This window comes from Cebus imitator, unplaced genomic scaffold (genome assembly GCF_001604975.1).
Source record: "Cebus imitator isolate Cc_AM_T3 unplaced genomic scaffold, Cebus_imitator-1.0 Scaffold92, whole genome shotgun sequence".
Classification (NCBI taxonomy): Eukaryota; Metazoa; Chordata; class Mammalia; order Primates; family Cebidae; genus Cebus; species Cebus imitator.
Window position 1 is genome coordinate 8,237,383 of NW_016107407.1, and position 19,540 is coordinate 8,256,922.

The following is a 19,540-nucleotide window of genomic DNA, read 5'->3' on the forward strand; positions in this document are numbered from 1 at the left end:
AGTGTGATCTTGGCTTACTGTAACCTCTCCCTCCTGGGTTCAAATGATTCTTCTGCCTCAGTCACCATTCTAGCTGGGATTACAGGCACTTGCCACCATGCCCAGCTGATTTTTATATTTTTAGTAGAGAAAGTGTTTCACCATGTTGGCCAGGCTGGTCTCAAACTGCCGACCTCAAGTGATCCACCCACCTCAGCCTTCCAAAGTGCTGGGATTACAGGCATGAGCCACCGTGCCCAGCCCATTCACTATTTAGTTTCTCTTTTTATTGATTTCTTTTAATTCTCACCTATGGCCTGTATAGAAATCAACGGGATCATTCTATTTTTCTTTTTCTCTCTTTTCCTCCCAATTTTAAAGTGAACCATTTCTGTTTTGTAATATATAACATCAAACATTATTATTCCACCATTGACCCTGCCTTTGTTTCAAAAGTAGATCAACAGTTACGTATATATTTATCTATATGATCTATGCATATGTGATCCAATTAGCTTATGTTCTACAGTCTTCTTTTAGTTTGGAGCTCATCCTCTAGGAGAATCTTTAAAAAGCGCTCATGGGTGCAGAATTCCCTAAATTCTTACATGTTAAAACTTTCCCAAAACGCTCAATGGACAGCCTTGCTAGATACAAAGTTCTTTTATTGTTGTTGTTTATTTTCCTTTTGATTTTTGTCGGAGCCTCACTCTGTCACCCAGGCTAGAACGCCGTGGAGCTGCAGCTTAAACCTCCTGAGCTCAAGTGATCCTCCCACCTCAGCCTACCAAGTAGCTGAGACTACAGGCTCATGCCACCAAGCCCAGCTAATTTTTGTAGTTTTTATAGAGACAGGGTTTTGCCATGTTGCCCATGCTGGTCTCAAACCCCTGAGCTCAAGCGATCTAGCCTCCTTGGTCCCCCAAAGTATTAGGATTACAGACATGAGCCACCGTGCCCGGCCTAAAATTCTTGATTCCCACATTCTTTCATTAAATTAAAAAGAAAAATACTGCTCCATTGCCTTGCTTCATAACATGTTTTTGAAAAGTCTGATGCTAATCTAATTATTTTGCCTTTGTAAATTACTTGATTTCTTTTTTGGTCTGGGGATTTTTTCTTTATCTTTGTAATGTAATGATTTTGCTAGATTTGTCTCAAAATTAATTGCTGTTTGTTAAGCTGAAGTATAACTCATACAAATAAGGCAGGATAAATAATTGATTCCTTCTTTTTTTTTAAAAAAAATCCATTTATATATACGTATAGATATATGCGTTGTCAGGAATCCCAGCAAATTCCAAGACTGATAAGGACTGTTGTGGGTTTTTTAAATTATTTGAATTCATGGATCTTCATGACTTACTCAGTCTCTACTATTTTTTTACACAAATTACCCGGTATACATGACTCAAAACATACTAAAAGTCTAATGCTCTAAATTTTCCATTACTCCAAAATAGCCTTAAAATTTAAAGGTTAGCTTTCAACATAGTAAGTGCCTGCCTATAAATTTCACGTTCCTTTTTTTTTTTTTTTTCTCGTTGGAGGTGGGGTCTCACTCTGTCACCTAGGCTAAAGTGCAGTGGCATGATGAGGGGTCACTGCAGCTTACCTCCTGGGCTTAAGCTATCCTCCAAATTTAATGTTCCTTAGATCAAGGAAATTAAGGAACAGGTATTTTTATTAATACTTTGCAAATGCCCAGGATTCTAAGAAACGTTACCTAACAATTTACATAAATAATATAATAATTTCCTACAATTTCTCTTATAAAATATTTTCCTTCCACACATTGTAAAGTAAACATTTGTTGGACTGATTGTTACATGGCCTAGAGTTATGTGATCGTGTAATGAAAGACTCTTTCATATACACAAGGATAGAATTAAAACTTACCATGGAATCTGTAACTCTAAATTTCCTCTCTTCTGTGGTTTAAACATAATTATGTTGCATTTACATACTTTTTTTTTTCAGTTCTTACATTGGGTTTATTTGTTCTTTGTAAAATGGGGGGGAAAAAAGTAAAGCCATGCTTGTTTGTATACAGAAGAGATTTAATCTCTCTGTGGCTGCCCAGATATTTATTTTGCCCAGATATTTATTTTGTGACCTTTCAGGGTTTATGCAAAACATAAAATAGAATATATGTTTTATATGTTTATATCAACAAGAACATTTTTCTTTTCTCTCACATTTTAGTTTTTCATCTGCATACTTTTACAAGCATATAGATTTAACTGAGATATAAAAATGTCAATGGAGAGTAATTATGTGAATCATTTAATCTTCCGAATCTTGGTTTTCTCATTTTAAAACAGCCTCTAAGGATTTTTTAATTTGAGGATTATGTGGGTTTTATTTTTCCACATTCTGAATCTTCTCCAGCCAGTTGTGATATGCACTCATGTTAATAGCTGAAAGAATGGGTTTCTCAGTACTATTTACTGTGAGAGCGCATATTTGTATGTGTGTTCACAATAAAGTAAAAAGCCTTTACATATTTTTTAATTTGTAAAATATACATAAAGGAAAGTGCATAATGAAAATTAACACATTATTAAATTATTGGAAGGGAAACACTTATGTAACTGCCATCCAAGTCAAGAAGTAGCATACTGTCATTACCATAAACCCCCCGGGCCGTCAGTCCTCACAGCCCACTCAATGCCACCTCTTTTTACCCTGGGGATAGCTTCTTTTTTGCCTTTTATAGTAATTAGGACCCTGCTTCATTTTCATAATTTTGAGAATGCATCCCTATAAACTATAGCTTAGTTTTGTTTCTACTTGGAATGTATCTGAATGAAAGTATAGAGTGTTTTGTCTGATGTTTTCGTTCTAAATTATGGATTATTTTTACACTTAATTGTTTAGTTTGATGAGTTTTCATAATTGTACACAGCCATATAACCAGCAGCCAAAAGTAATTATTAAACATGTCTGTCATCCAGGAAAGTTTACTCATGTTATGTTTCAATCAATTTTCATGCCCACTCTAAGCAACCACTTTTTTATTTCCATCACTAGATTAGTATTGCATATCTTGCATTGGAATTTTTGAGTCATCATAGAATATGTGTTTAACTTTACTAGAAACTTCCAAATAGTACACAAAAGGGATTATATAATTTTACACTCCTACCAGTGCCAATACTTAGTGTAGTCAGTCTTTTTTTTTTTTTAATTTAGTCATTCTAACAGGATGAAATGGTAGGTCATTGTAGATTTCATTTTCATTTTCCAGTAATTAATGGTATTGAGTGACTTTTCCTATTTGTATATATTGTTCTGTGGCCTGTTAAAGTCTTTTGCCCATTTTAATTGGATTGTTTCTCTTTTGTTGAAGTCCTTTACCTATCCTGAATACGTATGCATTATTAGATATATGTACTGTGGAGTAATTGTTCCCCAGTAAGCACTAAGACTGCCTTTTGAGCAGAAATCTTTAATCTGAGGAAGGTCAATTTTTCAGTTGTCCTTTAAGGTTCATGGGTTTCTGTCCTGTCTGTGATCAAACTAGTTTTTAAGTATGGAATGAAAGGGGGTCAAAATTGATTTTTTCATACAGTATCCATTTGTCCCAGTATCATTTATTGAAAACAATTATTTTTCATTTCATTATCTTGGTATCTCAGTTGCAATTCAACTGACTGTAAATGAATGGGTCTTCATCTTGGTTGTCTTCACCTTGAGCAGGCTGAGGAAGAGAGGGAAGAAGAGGTGTTGGCTTTGCTGTCTCAGGGGTGGCAGAGATGAAAGAAAATCCACACATAAATGGTCCTACACAGCTCAAATCCATGTTATTCAAGGGTCAACTGTATAAATGAATACATAATACATACATACATATATAAATATATACATATAAATATATATATACATATTATTTATATATGTATGTGTGTGTTATATATATATAAAACACACACATACATATATAAATAATGTATGTATGTGTTATGTATATATGTATGTGTGTGTGATATATATATACTTATGTATAGTATATATTATATAATATATCACATATACATTATACAATATATATTATATAATATATTGTTATATATATTATATATTATATAAATAATATATAGTGTGTGATATATATATTATATATAATATATTATACATTATACAATATATAATATATATGATAGATATAATTATATATCACACACACACACATATATATATATATATAAAATGTAAATGCTATATTTCTCCCTTGCTTACAGAGGAGATAACCACAGATTGGTCATCAAAGGGAACAGGTAAACATTTATTCTGCCTTTATGGAGGAACTCTAACTGAGCTCTAGCTAATGAAAGAAAAGCTCTTCTTTATAGAATAATGCCAACTAACAAATTGAGAAGATGAACAGAATTAGAAAAATCACTATTTTACAACTCCAAATAAAATAATTATTTTAGGAAAAGATAATTAATGGATGCTAAAACTTAAAGTAGGGAATGATCATTGGAACAGGGCTTTCTCAGGGTAATGTAATATGACCCCGCAGATTGTTATACAGTGAAAAGAAAAAATGACATCTTTACAATGGAAAGATCTGGTGGTCACCAGCATAATCAAATGACCAAACTCAGCATTGCTAAAAGTTGGACAACTAGATATTTTGCGCCTCTCGATGTGTTGCAATGCCTTGAATGTAATAGGATCTCACTGCTATTTATTGTATGATCTCATTCATTTTTATGGCTGCATAGTACTTCATGGTGTATGTGTATATTTTCTTATCCAGTCTACCATTCTTGGGCATTTAGGTTGATTCTATGTCTTTGCTACTGTGAATATTGCTGCAATAAACATATGTATGCATGTACCTGTATGGTAGAATGATTTATATTCCTTTAGGTATATATCTAATAATGGGATTGCTGGGTCGAATGTTAATTGTTTTAAGTTCTTTGAGAAATATTCAAACTGCTTTCCACAGTGGCTGAACTAATTTGCATTCCTACCAGCACTGTACAAGCTTTCCTTTTTCTCCACGACCTTGCCAGCATTTGTTATTTTTTGACTTTTTCATAGTAGCCGTTCTGACTGATGTGATATGGTATCTCCTTGTGTTTTTGATTTGCAGTTCTCTAATGATCACTGATTTTGAACATTTTCTAATATGCTTGCTAGGCACGTGTATGTCGTCTTTTGAGAAGTATCTGTTCATGTCCTTTGACCACTTTTTAATGGGGTTATTCAGTTTTTGCTGTTAATTTAAGTTCCTTATAGATCATGGATATGAGACTTTTGTCAGATGCATAGTTTGCATATATTTTTCCCCATTCTGTGGGTTTATCTGTTTACTCTGTGGATAGTTTCCTTTGCTGTGCAGAAGCTCTCTTTAGTTTAATTAGGTCTCATTTGTCCATTTTAATTTTGCTATAATGTTTTTGTAGCAACATGGATAGAGCTGGAGATCATTACCCCAAGCAAATTAATGCTGGGATAGAAAACCAAATACCACCTGTTCTCACTTATAAGTGGAAAGCAAACACTGAGTACACATGGACACAACGAAGGAAACAACAGGCTCCAGGGCCTACTTGAAGGCAGAGGGTGGGAGGAGGGTGAGGATTAAAAAACGAATTATAACATACCATGCTTATTGTCTGGGTAACAAAATAATCTATACGCCAAACCCCCATGACATGCAATTTACCTATATAACAAACCTGCACGTGCACCCCTGAAACGAAAATAAAAGTTTAGAAAAATAAAGAAAAAAATGTTTACTGTAGGATGAATAATTTTTCTGACCAAAAAAAAAAGTTTCTAGAGTCTTTCTAATCATATTGTTTATACTAACTATAAAAACATAAGACGGGCCAGATGCAGTGGTTCATGCCTGTAATCCCAACTCTTTGGGAGGTTGAGACAGGTGGATCACGAGGTCAAGAGATGGAGACTAGCCTGGCCAACATGGTGAAACCCCATTTCTACTAAAAATAAAAATAAAATAGCTGGACATGTTGGTGCATGCCTGTAGTCCCAGCTACCTGGGAGGCTGAGGCAGGAGAATTGCTTGAACCTGGGAGGCGGAGGTTGTAGGTAGTGAGCTGAAATCGCGCCACTGCCGTCTCAAAAAAAAAAAAAAAAAAAAAAAAAGTATAGACTATCCCCCTGCTTTCCAAAGCCCAAAGAATTTTTGACATACTTTTCCCAAGATTGCCACATTCATATCTTTTCTCCAAATTTGTTGTCTCATAGCCTATTTAGAATAATACATAGAGGTAGAAATGTAAAAACCTCGAGAATTTTTTAAAAGGTAAAATTCTCTTCTAATCCGTTTTTCCCAGGGATGATCGTTTCAATTCTGACATACGTTAATGTTTCCCATTTTACTAAATTGCCAACTTGGTTTCAAAACTTGTAGATGACAGTCTCATCTTTTAATGTTGTGGTTTAAGAACGTCATGTTCTTTTAAGCTAACCACACTTAGTATGAGCCACTGTCATACAATAGTATTTATCAGTGTAATTTTCAGCAAATACTGTGAAGTTTTTAGAAAACATGCAAAATTATGGTTTCAAAATAGATATGTTGATATTGCCAGAAAGAAACCCTACAACCTTGCCTGTGCCCACAGTATGGGCACAGACTGTTCACATTTGTTCATATATGTGGCCTCAATGGGCAGGCGAGCCAGCCAAACTTCATAGCAGTCCTGGAAAATGTTAATATAACAAGAGCCTGAGAAACATAGCAAGCAGCTGCATCTTTTTGGTTTGTTTATTTTTTTTTAAACGATCAAAATATGTACATGTATTCATCTTTCTAGAGCTGTTATTTTGCCAGCCAGGCAGTTTGATTTCTGGGATAAAGTTGAAGATCTCAAAAGCATGTGATTCAGGCCAGGTGTGGTTGCCTGTAATTCCAGTACTTTGGGAGGCTGAGGTGGGTCGATCACAAGGTCAAGAGATCGAGACCATCCTGGCCAACATGGTGAAGCCCTGTCTTTAACTAAAAATACAAAAATTAGCTGGGCATGGTGGCATGTGCCTGTAGTCCCAGATACTTGGGAGGCTGAGACAAGAGAACCGCTTGAAGCCAGGAGGTGGAGGTTGCGGTGAACCGAGATCACGCCATTGCACTCCAGCCCGGTGACAGAGGGAGAATCTGTCTCAAAAAAAAAAAAAAGTATGTAATTCAGTTTTGTTTTTATAATTTCAAGAAATTAATGTAGGATTCTATTAACGTACAAAATGAGAAGAGCTACCATACTGTAGCTGGAAATGAATTCAGAGCAAGATGCTAATCAAATTAAAGAACTATATAGACTTGTTGAAAATGGAGAGTGCTATAAATTAACACCACCTGTAAGCCCATCACTATATATGCAGAAAGCAATGAAATTGTCAAGAAATTCTAGGAAAATATACCTTCCACTTAAAGACAACTTCAAATGAAAACTTTACTGCTTAGATTTAGAATCTGAACATTTATTTTGCAAGTATGAGGTTTAAGGAGGAATGTACTTGTGTTGGGAGAGATTTTTAATTCATTGAAAAAGAGTAAGCAAAGGCTGTCTTGTTTCAGATCCAGTTCACAAATATTCACTGGTGTGGTAGCCTGCTGGGAGTGTGGTGGGAAATACAGAATTCCTGCTGTCAAGGAGATTATATGGTAATTGGGGAGATAAGAAGCACACAACACATGACTACAAGGCAAAGGAACATGGTAGGAGGGGCAGGAAAAGGGAGAACAAAATTAAAAAGAAGCTTAAAGGAGGAGGATGCCAGACGATTTGTGAAAGAGGTTTTGTTGTAGACCTTAAGTGATGGATTATTATAGTAAAATATGGACACGGCTGGGAAACAGCTATGGTTGGAAAGTGCAAACAGGGGGAGAACCTCTGTGGTCTATGAGTAAACCGGTATCTTCTCTCTGTGTTCATGAGAAACCCCACGCTCACATTTATTGCACATTTTTTACAGATTATAATGGTCTATTTATCACCCTCAAGAGACTACAGTTTCCCAATGGTTAATTAAAATACAGTCAGTCTTCATTATTTGCAGATTCTGAGTTGCTGAATTCATATAGTCTCTAAACTTTATTTATTGCCCCCAAATCAATACTCACATCACTTGCACTGTCATTCCTGGACGCAGGTAGAGCAGGGACACATTTCGAGTCACCTGGTGCACATGTTCTCCGCTGAAGTCCAAAAAGGTGACATTCTGACCTTTCATTCCAGCTCTCACACTGCAAACAGGTCGTCCATTTGGCAGTCTGTTTAGTGACATGTTTTTCACGGTTTGTGCTCTGGGATGGTGATTTTGCTGTTTTAATATGGTCCCTAAGCATAGTACTGACGTGCTGCCCAGTGTTCCTAAGTGCAGGAAGGTTGTGATGTTACTTTTGGAAAAAATCTGTGTATTCTCTAAACGCCATTCAGGCGCAAGTTATAGAACTATTGGCTGTAAGTCCAATATTCATGATTGAACAACCTATATTAAATAAGGTTTAAGGTGTCTTTAAAGATTCTGACCAGAGGCTCACAGAAACTCACTTTATATTTCCCCTGGGAGAGCGGTTCAGTATTTGTTCATCTAAGGTTTGCATCGACTTGATAGAACATAACTTCCCCTGATGAGAATTGACTGTATCTGTTTTTCTTTGATTGATTGATTGACTGATTGATTGAGACAGAGTCTGGCTCTGTCATTCAGGCTGGAGTGCAGTGGCACAATCTCTGCTTACTGCAACCTCTGCTTTCTGGGCTCAAGCCATCCTCCTGCCTCAGCCTCCCAAGTAGCTGAGATTAGAGGCGTGTGCCATCATACCTGGCTAATTTTTCTGTCTTTTTTTTTTTTTTTTTGTAGAGACAGGATCCTTTGTTGCCTGGGCTAGTCTCAAACTCCTGAACTCATGCAATCCACCTACTTTGGCCTCCCAAAGTGCTAGGATTACAGGCATGAGCCACTGTGCCCGGCCCAAGTGTATCTGTTATTTGTATCTGTATGCCTAGTACTTAGTGTTTAGTAGATAGTCAAGGAGTCTTATAAGAAATTCAAGCTCCCTAAAAAATTTAAATACCGAGCTCTTGAATTGCAGGTTTAATACCATGAAGGCAACAGGAAGCCACTGGAGAATTTTTTCCCTAGGAATGCTCTTTGGGTTGTGAATTGTTTAACAAATCTGACTGAATGTGCTAGCTAGTGTCATGAACAGAATGAATATCCCTGGCACTCTGCTCTCAAGGAGTCACTGCAGAAACTCTAAAAGTGTCTTTGGGAAGATTAATTTTGCAGGGATTTGTAAAATGGATTGAAATTGAGAAAAATTTAAGACACAAAACAAAGTTATGTACCCACACAACGATCTTGATATTAAATGGTAAAGACTGGGATTTGGGTGCCAAAATAGAAAACAGGGAAATGGACAGATATTTGAGTTATTGTGAAGTAAAAATCAGTGATAAATGAGTTCATGCAGGGCACAAGGGAGACGGAAGGGATAAAGTTTAACTCTGAAGTTTACTACTCCTGAGTTTGTTGGTTCTTATGTTTGCAAATTTTTTTCAGTCATGTTCTCCTCATAGGAAGTTATCACTTTGTACTGTTCTGAGTTGTTTTTTTGTTTTGTTTTTCTGAGATGGAGTCTCACTCTGTCACCAAGGCTAGAGTGCAGTGGTGTGATCTCGGCCTACTTCAACCTCCACCTCCCAGGTTCAAGCGATTCTCCTGCCTCAGCCTCCTGAGTATCTGGGACTGCAGGCACATGCCACCATACCTGACTAATTTTTGTAGAATCAGGATTTTACCACATTGGCAAGACTGGTCTTGAACTTCTGACCTCAAGTGAACTGCCTGCCTTGGCCTCCCAAAGTGTTGGTATTACAGGTGTGAGTCACTGCGCCCTGCCTCTGAGTCTTCTTTTAAGACACCAGTAATGGGATCAAAATCTTCACTCATTATAACTAAGTTATATTCTATCTGTGGCTCACTGATGAATTGCCTAGGGTTTGGGTGGAAATGGGAAATGATAGATCTAGTTTTACAATTATAATGAATTTTTATAGTTAATTGTGAAATTTTGTCTAGAACTTGTTTTAAAGTTAATTGTGAAATTTTGTCCAAGATTGAATGATAATATTTTTTATTGCAAATTTGTGCCATCCAAATAACTTCCACTATAATGATGAGTTATTTCTGGCCAGCAGTATACAGTTAAATATTACTAATGCCAAATTTGCTGTGAAATTGCAAGAAGATAGGGCAGACTATTATTCACTATTGCTCACTGTGAAATTTTATGTGAAAAAAAACAGAGGCTCAGAGATTGGCATTAGTTATATTTTAAGTAGCATATGGAAGGCAATATGCCTTTTTAATTTAAACTTGAAAAGCAAATCCTTCATTGTGAAGTGCCAGTATGTTTCTTTAGAGTTTCCATAAATTGAGAAATAAAACTTTGTTTTCTCTCAGCATGGTATGAAAGTTTAAGGTTTGAAGACCTATTTACTTAAGATTTGCTTTAAAATACTTTTTACGGGTATTTTTTTCTTATTAGAAGTCCTTTTTTAGAGAGTTTTTATCCTGATATAGGCTATCCGTATCACCATTTTTTTTTCAATGCCCTTTCAACATCACCAATTTTGTAAGATTATGCAAAACTGATATCCTACTTGAAAACTTTGGAATAATACATTTTCCCCACTGGTAAACTCATCTAAGATAATCAAGACATGTAGATGTTTTTATGTCAATTTTCAAGGAAGAATTTGAACGGCATTTTAAGCTTGTATTTATTCTATCTGTGGCTTAATACTACATGTGTTTAATTCAACTTGAGATTAAAAAAATCAAAAGAATTTTGATGGCCTTTATCTTTTTTCATCTGCTTTGAGTTTAATATACCTTTCTGAACAAAGCCATGTTTGTAAAGGTTATTAAATTTTGTTTGGCCTTCTTCTCCACTGTGAGTACCCAGTGGACCTTACTGCGAGGTTATGCTCCTGGACTGACTGATATATAAACAGAAGACAGATGGTGTAGAGATGGCTCTGATGATAATTCATTTTTCAGCTAGTCATGAAGATATTTTGATTACAGTGTGTTTAAGTAATTATAACACAGTCTGCAATGTTAGTCTTGCTGGGAAGGCTGCACATGGAAAACAAGTTACGTGTTATTCATGCCCAACAAAGGATGCACTGTGGTGTAATGATTTTAATTCCTAATGCTAGATTAGGACTGAAAGCGTTTAAAGTATGTCATACAGTAAGGTAAGTCAATTAAGCATAGACCAAATAAAAAAGGGAACTGCACAGTTTTGAGGCATAAATATTTGTTTTGGAAAGTATTTAGATGTTACTATATGAAAGAAACCAGTATTTTTACATTTAGGTAACAGTCTGCGTACAGCTAATTAAAAATTACATGGCTTGATTTTCAGTTTATGTGAATCGCAATCATCATGCAGCTTGTTTTCTGTGTCATGGATTTCTGTGTCTGAAATCAGAGGGCTGACAATTCAACAGCATGTTACCTCCCTAATGTTGTTGAAGTTTTGGAAAAAAAAAAAAAAACTAAGCAAAATATCAAAAGGAGAAAAAAGAATTGTGTAAATAAGTGGGTCATTAAAATGTTTGTCTTCACACACTAATGACAGTTTGTATCATGATTTTGGGCCCCACATAGGATCATTGATCGCTTAGATGGAGTTCGTTTGTTGTGGTCCCTGCTGAAAAATCCTCACCCAGACGTGAAGGCCAGCGCAGCGTGGGCACTTTGTCCATGCATCGAAAATGCCAAGGTAAGAACAGACGGCAAGTCAATCTCTTCTAGAGTCTCTAATACTATACTGAAAAATGCCACCACAGGTTACTAATTGCTTTTGATTTATTGAAAGTCAGATTTATCTGGTGGGAGAGAGTGTTGCACAGTGTTTATGCCAAAATAGTTTTGGAGCAATGCCTTTTTCTGGTTAGTTTTAAACTGCCAAGCAAAACTAGTCGAAGATGGCAGTGCTTACCAAGTTCTAGCTGATTGGTGCAATTGAAGCAAACACCTCAGGTAAATCAAAGTGAGGACAAATTGACTGTTCTTGTCTCTTGAGGGATAAGAAAACTGTCTGCATTTGCCTGTTATGTAGAGAGAGTGCAGACATGGGGGAAACATGCCTGTTCTATTGCCAAGCTGCGGTGGGCTCCGCCCAGTTCAGACTTGCAGGTGGCTTTGTTTACACTGTGAGGGAAAAACAGCTTACTCAACCCTCAGTAATGGTGGATGCCCCTGCCCCCACCAAGCTTGAGCATCCGTGGTCAACTTCAGACTGCCCGGCTGGTAGTGAGAATTTCAAGCCAGTGGATCCTAGCTTGCTGGGCTCCGTGGGTGTGGGATCCGCTGAGCTAGACCACATGGCTCCCCGGCTTCAGCCCGCTTTCCAGGGGAGTGAATGGTCCTGTCTCGCTGGTATTCCAGGTACCACTGGAGTATGAAAAAACAAAAATAAAAACAAATCTCCTGCAGCAACGTGTCTGCCCAAAGGGCTACTGAGTTTTGTGCTTGAAACCCAGGACCCTGATGGTGTAGGCACCCAAGGGAATCTTCCGGTCTTCTAGTTGTGAAGACTGTGGGAAAAGCATAGTATCTGGGCCAGAATGCACTGCAGGGTTCTTCACGGCAGAGTTCCTCACGGCTTCCCTTGGCTAGGGGAGAGGGTTCCCCATCCCCTTGCACTTCCTGGGTGAGGCGACACCCTGCTTCTATTCGCCCTCTGTGGGCTGCACCCACTGTCTAGTCAGTCCCAATGAGATGAGCCGGGTACCTCGGTTGGAAATGCAGAAATCATCTGCCTTTTGCGTTGATCTAGCTGGTAGCTGCATACTGGAGCTGTTCCTATTTGGCCATCTTGCCCAGGTCCTGTTGTATATTTTTATATAAAGGACAGTTGTATAACAAATTTAACTTGACTCTAAATATCATCCTAAATATAGTATTTTTAAAAAAGTAAATTATAATATGTGTTTGGAATAGAGGAGACCTATTATAAACTCATTAATAATTTGTTATCACAGCAAAAAAATTAAAAGATCTCAAATGTCTATCTACAGTAATCACACTATGTTGTACAATGCAGCAGTGAAAAAAAATCAATGTATTTTGGCAATGTATTCATCAATATCAATATATACCACAAATGTATTGAAAAAAATAAAAGCTTGCAGAAATAGATATACAATTTTTATTAAAGTTCAAATATATTTTTTAAAGTACAAAATTTAAATAATATTGTTTAGAAAGAAAGAAAGAAGCCAACTGGGGAAAGAGTGATACAAATCCTTGAAGGATAATCTTCATCAGTTACTTCAACTAATCAGCCCAGTCCTTCATTCATAAATTTAAACAATCAAAGATCACTAAATATTTAAGGAATACTAACCATCTTAAAAAGTCACACACCCACATGAACTAGCAGAACTGACTTAAACAGAGATAATGTAAGGAATGAAATATCACATAACATTTTTAAAATTAATACTCTCAGAAACACCTAAACATTTACATAAACTGCTATTAAAAATTCATAGGCTTAAAAATTATTTGTTGGGAATTGAGAATATATTTGGCAAATCAACAAATTTGGTAGAAAGGATGAATACTAACATGAATATTGCTAAATAGTTGTAACTAATATAATAATAACTACAGACCTTTTCCCTTTCCTAGAAAAGGATGTTATAGATACTGATTAACTCTCAATGGCCATTGAAAATCTATATTTAAATGTAGAATTTAATATTATCACTGGTGAGTTGCCATTTTGATAGATACTGTTTCTACTTAGTGCTGTTACTGTATATGAAGTGTGTCGTGTCTTGCTGTGGACTTCAACTCCAAATCTCTCTAATTATCTATTATTGGGCTTAAAAGATTTTTCAGTATTTTCATATTTATTCTCACATAAACTTTCTTTCCTGAATATCTGGCTGGTCTCCTATGCAAGCACCCTAAAACATAACCCAGCCCATCTCTCTCTTTGTCCTTGGCTCCAAGGTCTAAACTAGATCCAAGGCTCCCAAAAGAGCTTCTTCCTGTTCCATTTCTCTTGAACTTCACCTACCCGCTGAATACTCCTTGACTCCAGCCTTCTTTTTACTTGTCTTGAGGGAAAGACAAGCTCCTGAAGAAGATCTCTGCTTGATCACATTTCTCATTAAGAACTTCCCTCTCTCCTATGCATTTATCATTGAGGCAACATGAACTTTTGAAGAATCTTCAACAAGGAAGTAACATGAGCCACATGGCTAATTAGAAAATTAACCATCTAAGAGTGGGTGGCAAATTCAGCTGTTAACAGTAGTTCAGACGAAAATAATTGAAATTTGACCTAACACCGTGGCAGTGTAGATGGAGAGAAGAGAGAATATAAGAAACAATTGAAAAGTAGAATCAGGAATTGGTGAGCGATTGGATGTTTGAATTTTGGTTTTGTTTTGTTTTGTTTTTTTTCTTTAACATTGACAGCTAGGAACGTGATAGAATTTTTACCAAACATGGGAATAACATGGTCTGGAGAAAAGATGGTGGAGTTGCCTTTATCCAGGTAGAGATGTCCAGTCATTTGAATACATGAATCTGGATGTCAGGAGAGACTTCTGGATGGAGATATATGTTTAGGGCTTGTCAGTCTGCGGGAGGTAGTGGAGGTCTGAGAGTAAATGGAAGGGAGAGGAAATGGAGTGAGAGGAGACCCCCAATGACAGAGTGAAGTAAAGGAGGAAGGCGGGCAGGTGGGGAGGGAAAACCAGGGGAACTTGATTACAAAAAAGCCAAGAAAGGAGAGAAATCAAGGGAGAGGGAGAATGTTCAACAGTATTATTTACCCCTAAGAGGAAAATTTCCCTTGAAAAGTGAAAAGAGTACATTAAATACAGAAATTAGTTGGTCATGGTTATAGCCATTTCCACTGAGGGATGAGAGTTTAGGCTGGATGGCACTGGAGTGAGAAATGAATTGAGGGGAGGAAGTAGAGAAGGGTTTTTTTAGAAGCTCAGCTATTAAAAGAAGGAGGCTATTATGAAATCCAGAAGATAGCTCAAGTTTAGGAAATGATAAATATGGAAGAGGTATGTGTATGTGATTGTGTGCGTGTAGGTATGTATATCTCTATATCTCTATATCTGTATCTAGAGAGAGTGCACATACACAAGCACAGATGGAGAAAAAAAGTCAGGCATGGCTCTCACTGTTCCTTAATCCTTTAAGCACATTGCTCTTAGTACTGTAAAAGATTTCGAGAGTGCCAAATAAAAGGATGGTTCTAGAATGCATAATTCCTGAGGGTGAGTCCAGAAAGAACAAAACCAGAAGAACAAGAATAGAAAGGAATACTGAAAGAGGCACCTCTTTATTTCATCCAGGCAAAAAAACACACGGCCTGCTTGTCTATCTGTCTATCTATCTTTCAATCAATCATCCATCTATTACCTATCAATCTATGTCTTTGAATGTGAATATTACTTACCCACTGATATCTTTGAATGTGAATCCAGAAGTGAGAAAGTTTTCAAAGGGATCCTGATTCATACCTGGATATAAATTTCTAAAAGTCAAAGTTGGCTTTTTCCTAGCAGATTACTAATTTGACTGAACACTGGCTTTTCTGACTAGGTAGTAAGAAAGACATTTCCATATATTGAATTAACTAAATATGCAGGGTCAAAATTTTGTTGATATGTTTAATATCAGAAAGTAAATCTTTGAGGCTAAATTTATGATGAACAGTTTTAGATGCCAATTCAAAATAGGCAAAGAAGATACACAGCTTTTCAAAAGTGCATTGGGTTGTATGAGCAAAATGTTGAAGACACTTGTCTAGTAAATGCTTAAAATGAGAGCGAGGGAAATTTAAAGCATCTTTCCTTAAGGAAGTGGCCTGATTTGCAAGGCTCTTTATTGTTTAAAAAAAATCCTGTTTTTCAGGGTCAGAAGCTGAATATTATATTTGTCTCCCACCTTGCATCCTTCTACAACAAATCTCATTCTTTCAAGCAGAGGGTACTTCAGGAGTAGAATATGATGGAGATCATGTGCTCAGAAAGGCAAGAGGAAAGAAAGCACATTTATAATGTTTAAGAACAGCATCTCATTATTTGCACAGATCCCAGTCAAACCAGGGTTAGGGCAACTCTTTCTAACAGCACTTTGCATGAAGATGAATAGGTATTGTTTAGATATGGCAACGACTACCCACATGTGGCTACTCAGTGCCTGAAATGTGACTAGTAGGGCCAAAGAACTGAATTTTTATGTTCAATTTTAATTAAAGTTTAGGCCAGGTGTGGTGGCTCACACCTGTAATCCCAGCACTTTGGGAGGCTCAAGGCAAGTAGATAGCTTGAAGCCAGGAGTTCAAGACCAGCCTGGCCAACATGGCAAAACCCTATCTCTGCAAAATACAAAAATTAGCCAGGAATGGTGGTGCACACCTGTAATCCCAGCTACTCAGGAGACTGAGGCGCGAGAATCATTTGAACCCAGGAGGCTGCAGTTGTAGCGAGCCAAGATTTCTCCACTCACTGGAGACAGAGAGAGACTCTGTCTCAAATAAAACATAAAAAATAAAAATTAAAAAAAGTTTGAATAGCTACATGTGCTTAGTGGCTAGTGCCCAGGTCTGAGAAATGCAAATAATAGAGAGTTGATTTTGTAAGGCATCTGCTACAAAAAGTTGTTAAGCTTCAAGAATTAAATGAGTTTGTGTGTGCTTACATGTTCATTATGTAAGTTTTAGAAACTAAAGAAAACCAAAGAAAATCACTATAATTTCAGCACTTGGATAACTGCTATTAAGAGCCAAAAGTTGTTTTTCTTCTCCTCCTCTTCCTCCTCCTCTTCCTCCTCCTTCTCCTCCTCCTCCTCCTTCTTCTCCTCTTTTTCTTCCTACCGATGACTAGTGAGTCTCTCTCTAATTCTCTCTATATTGTCTTTCCATATCCCTGTCTAGTTTTCTTTGGCTATATAGTATTATATTGTATGGATATATCATAATTTATTTTTGCAATTAAGTTTCCAGTATTAAGGAACAATGAGGTTGAGTGAAACAAAAATTTCATTCAAAGCTTGGCAAAGTGGCCCACACCTGTGATCCCAGCACTAGGGAGGCCAAGCAGGGAAGATTGCCTTAGCTCAGGATTTTGAGGTCAGCTGGGGGATCATAGGAAGACCCCTTCTCTACCGCAAATGGTTTTTTAAAAAAATGTGCATGCCTGTAGTTCCAGCTACTCTGGAGACTGAGGTGGGAGGATTGCTTGAGCCTGGGAGGTTGAGGCTGCAATGAGCCGTGATTGCACCACTGCACTCTAGCCTGGGCAGCAGAGCAAGGCCCTGTCTCCAAATATATTTACTTAAGCCTTTCTAAAATGTTCTTTCATATAGGGAGAGAAAATAGTTACCGCTAACCCTTTGGTAGAAATTTTAGCATAGCTCCCTAAGGATTTGTTTTATCAGTAACATTATATCATAGGTTAATCAGTGGCGATTTTCTTGGTGGTACATAAAATAATAGTTTATTTTACAAACAACTGCCTTTTGGATTAGTGGAAAATAATATGGTCAAAGATACATGTAAATGTATATCCATGGAGGCTATGTGTACTTGGAATTTTTTAATGATCTTGTGTTTATATTCCTATCCAAAACTTTTCCCACTTGGCTATATTAAATTTAGCATTTTCAATGAATATTTTTTATGTTCTATTATTTTTAGATACATTAAAATTGTTTTCTAATAAGTTTGTTTGTTTGTTTATACGTGTATTTCTTAGAGACAGGGTCTCACTCTGTGGCCCGGGCTGGAGCACAGTGGCATATAGTGTCAATTTCCTGGGCTTAAGTAATCTTATTGCCTCAGCCTCCAGAGTAGTTAGGACTCCAGGCCTGAGCTACCATGCCTGGATAATTTTTTCAGATCAATATAGGGTCTTGCTCTGTTGCCCCAGATGGTCTCAAACTCCTGGCTCCAAGTGATACCCCCAACTTGGCCTCCGAAAGCATTGGGATTACAGGCCTGGGCCACCATACCTAGCCTTCTAATAAGGTTATAAATTCTGAGGGAGAGTAGGGATGGGAAATGTTTTTTGAATCTCTTGGAGCATCCAGCTTGCAATAAAACAGAGGAAACAGAAGACAAGATCATATCTAATAGTGTAGCCCTTTCTTTCTCCCCATCACTGCCCCCCTCCTAGTTAGGTAAGTTAATGACTCAGCTCTCTAGGAAGGAATTGCCTTTTATTTTGTACGGAAGCATTTCTACATTGTTTTCACATACAATGCTTTTGCAAGTAACTTTAGACTTGTTAACTTATGAGTCATAGGATTTGTCATCATTTTGAAATAAATAACATCTTTGTTTGGATTAATGGCACTGACAGTAATGCTACAGGAACCAGCCATTGTTAATTATAGCTGAGGGCCACATGAAAGGGAAGAAAGCACCAGCTATGCCTTTAGACAAATTACTGCTACGTCAGGGCCCCTGCCACGTCTATCAGGCATCATGAGACCTAAGTATACCATGTATATATGTGTCCATGTGGTGTGGACATGGTGAAATGTCAACTGTTCAAAAACAGATATTATCCATTTTTTTTATATTGTTATCATACACATTAGGACACATTTTCAGATGTATCTGTTAAAAGATTGTGAAAATTGCTTCTAGTGAATGTAGTACATCTTTTTTTTTCTTTTTTTTTTTTTTTTTTTTTTTTTTTTTTTTTTTTTTTTTTGAGACAGAGTCTGGCTCTGTTGCCCAGGCTGGAGTGCAGTAGCTAGATCATGGCTCACTGAAATTTCCGCCTCCCAGGTTCAAGTGATTCTCCTGCCTCAGCATCCCGAGTAGCTGTGATTACCAGCATGTGTCACCACACCCGGCTAATTCTTGTATTTTTAGTGAAGATAGGTTTTTGCCATGTTGGTCAGGCTGGTCTCAAACTCCTGACCTGAAGTGATCTGCCCACCTTGACCCTCCAAAGTGCTGGGATTACAGGTGTGAGTTGCCACACTCGGCCCTAGTATATCTTTTCTTCTTGGGAAACATTTAAAGCTACCTACCAGTGGTTGCGCTAGGCAACCAAGTAGCAGAATCAAAGACTTCAGTAATGAATTATGTGATAATTGAGAGAAATAAAGATTCACAAGTTGGCGTTGCCTTTGCACTGAAATTATTTTGTTATTAAATGCATAAAACGAACTGTAAGATTTTTGTAATAAGAAATATTGACCTTTTTGGTAGCAGACTAGTGTTTCAGTTTAAAAAGTTTAAAACTTGACTTCATTTTGGAGAAAGTAAGTATGTAATTATTATTGATAGCTTATTGTTGATAAATAAAACGTCCGAGGTGAAACAGATATGTTTTTCCAGCTTAAAAATTATCTGTCCATTAATTATCTGATTGGAAAGTCGGAGTGTGAAATGTGAGTCTGTTTTATGATCTTTATAAAACTCGAAAGAATTTAAGACAGAAAATAAGCATCTTCACTTAGAAAGCCACACGATCTTTTTTAGTCTATCAAGAACCCA

At 36.9% G+C, this 19,540-nt stretch overlaps 1 protein-coding gene across 1 annotated transcript in view; it reads left to right on the forward strand.

The window, feature by feature from the left end:
• Positions 1-19,540, forward strand: part of ODAD2 (outer dynein arm docking complex subunit 2) — a 149,987-nt gene that overhangs the window by 69,245 nt on the left and 61,202 nt on the right. The window contains exon 17 of the mRNA XM_017535468.2: positions 11,653-11,767. Within this exon, the coding sequence (XP_017390957.1) occupies positions 11,653-11,767 (115 nt within the window). The remainder of the gene's footprint in view (positions 1-11,652; positions 11,768-19,540) is intronic.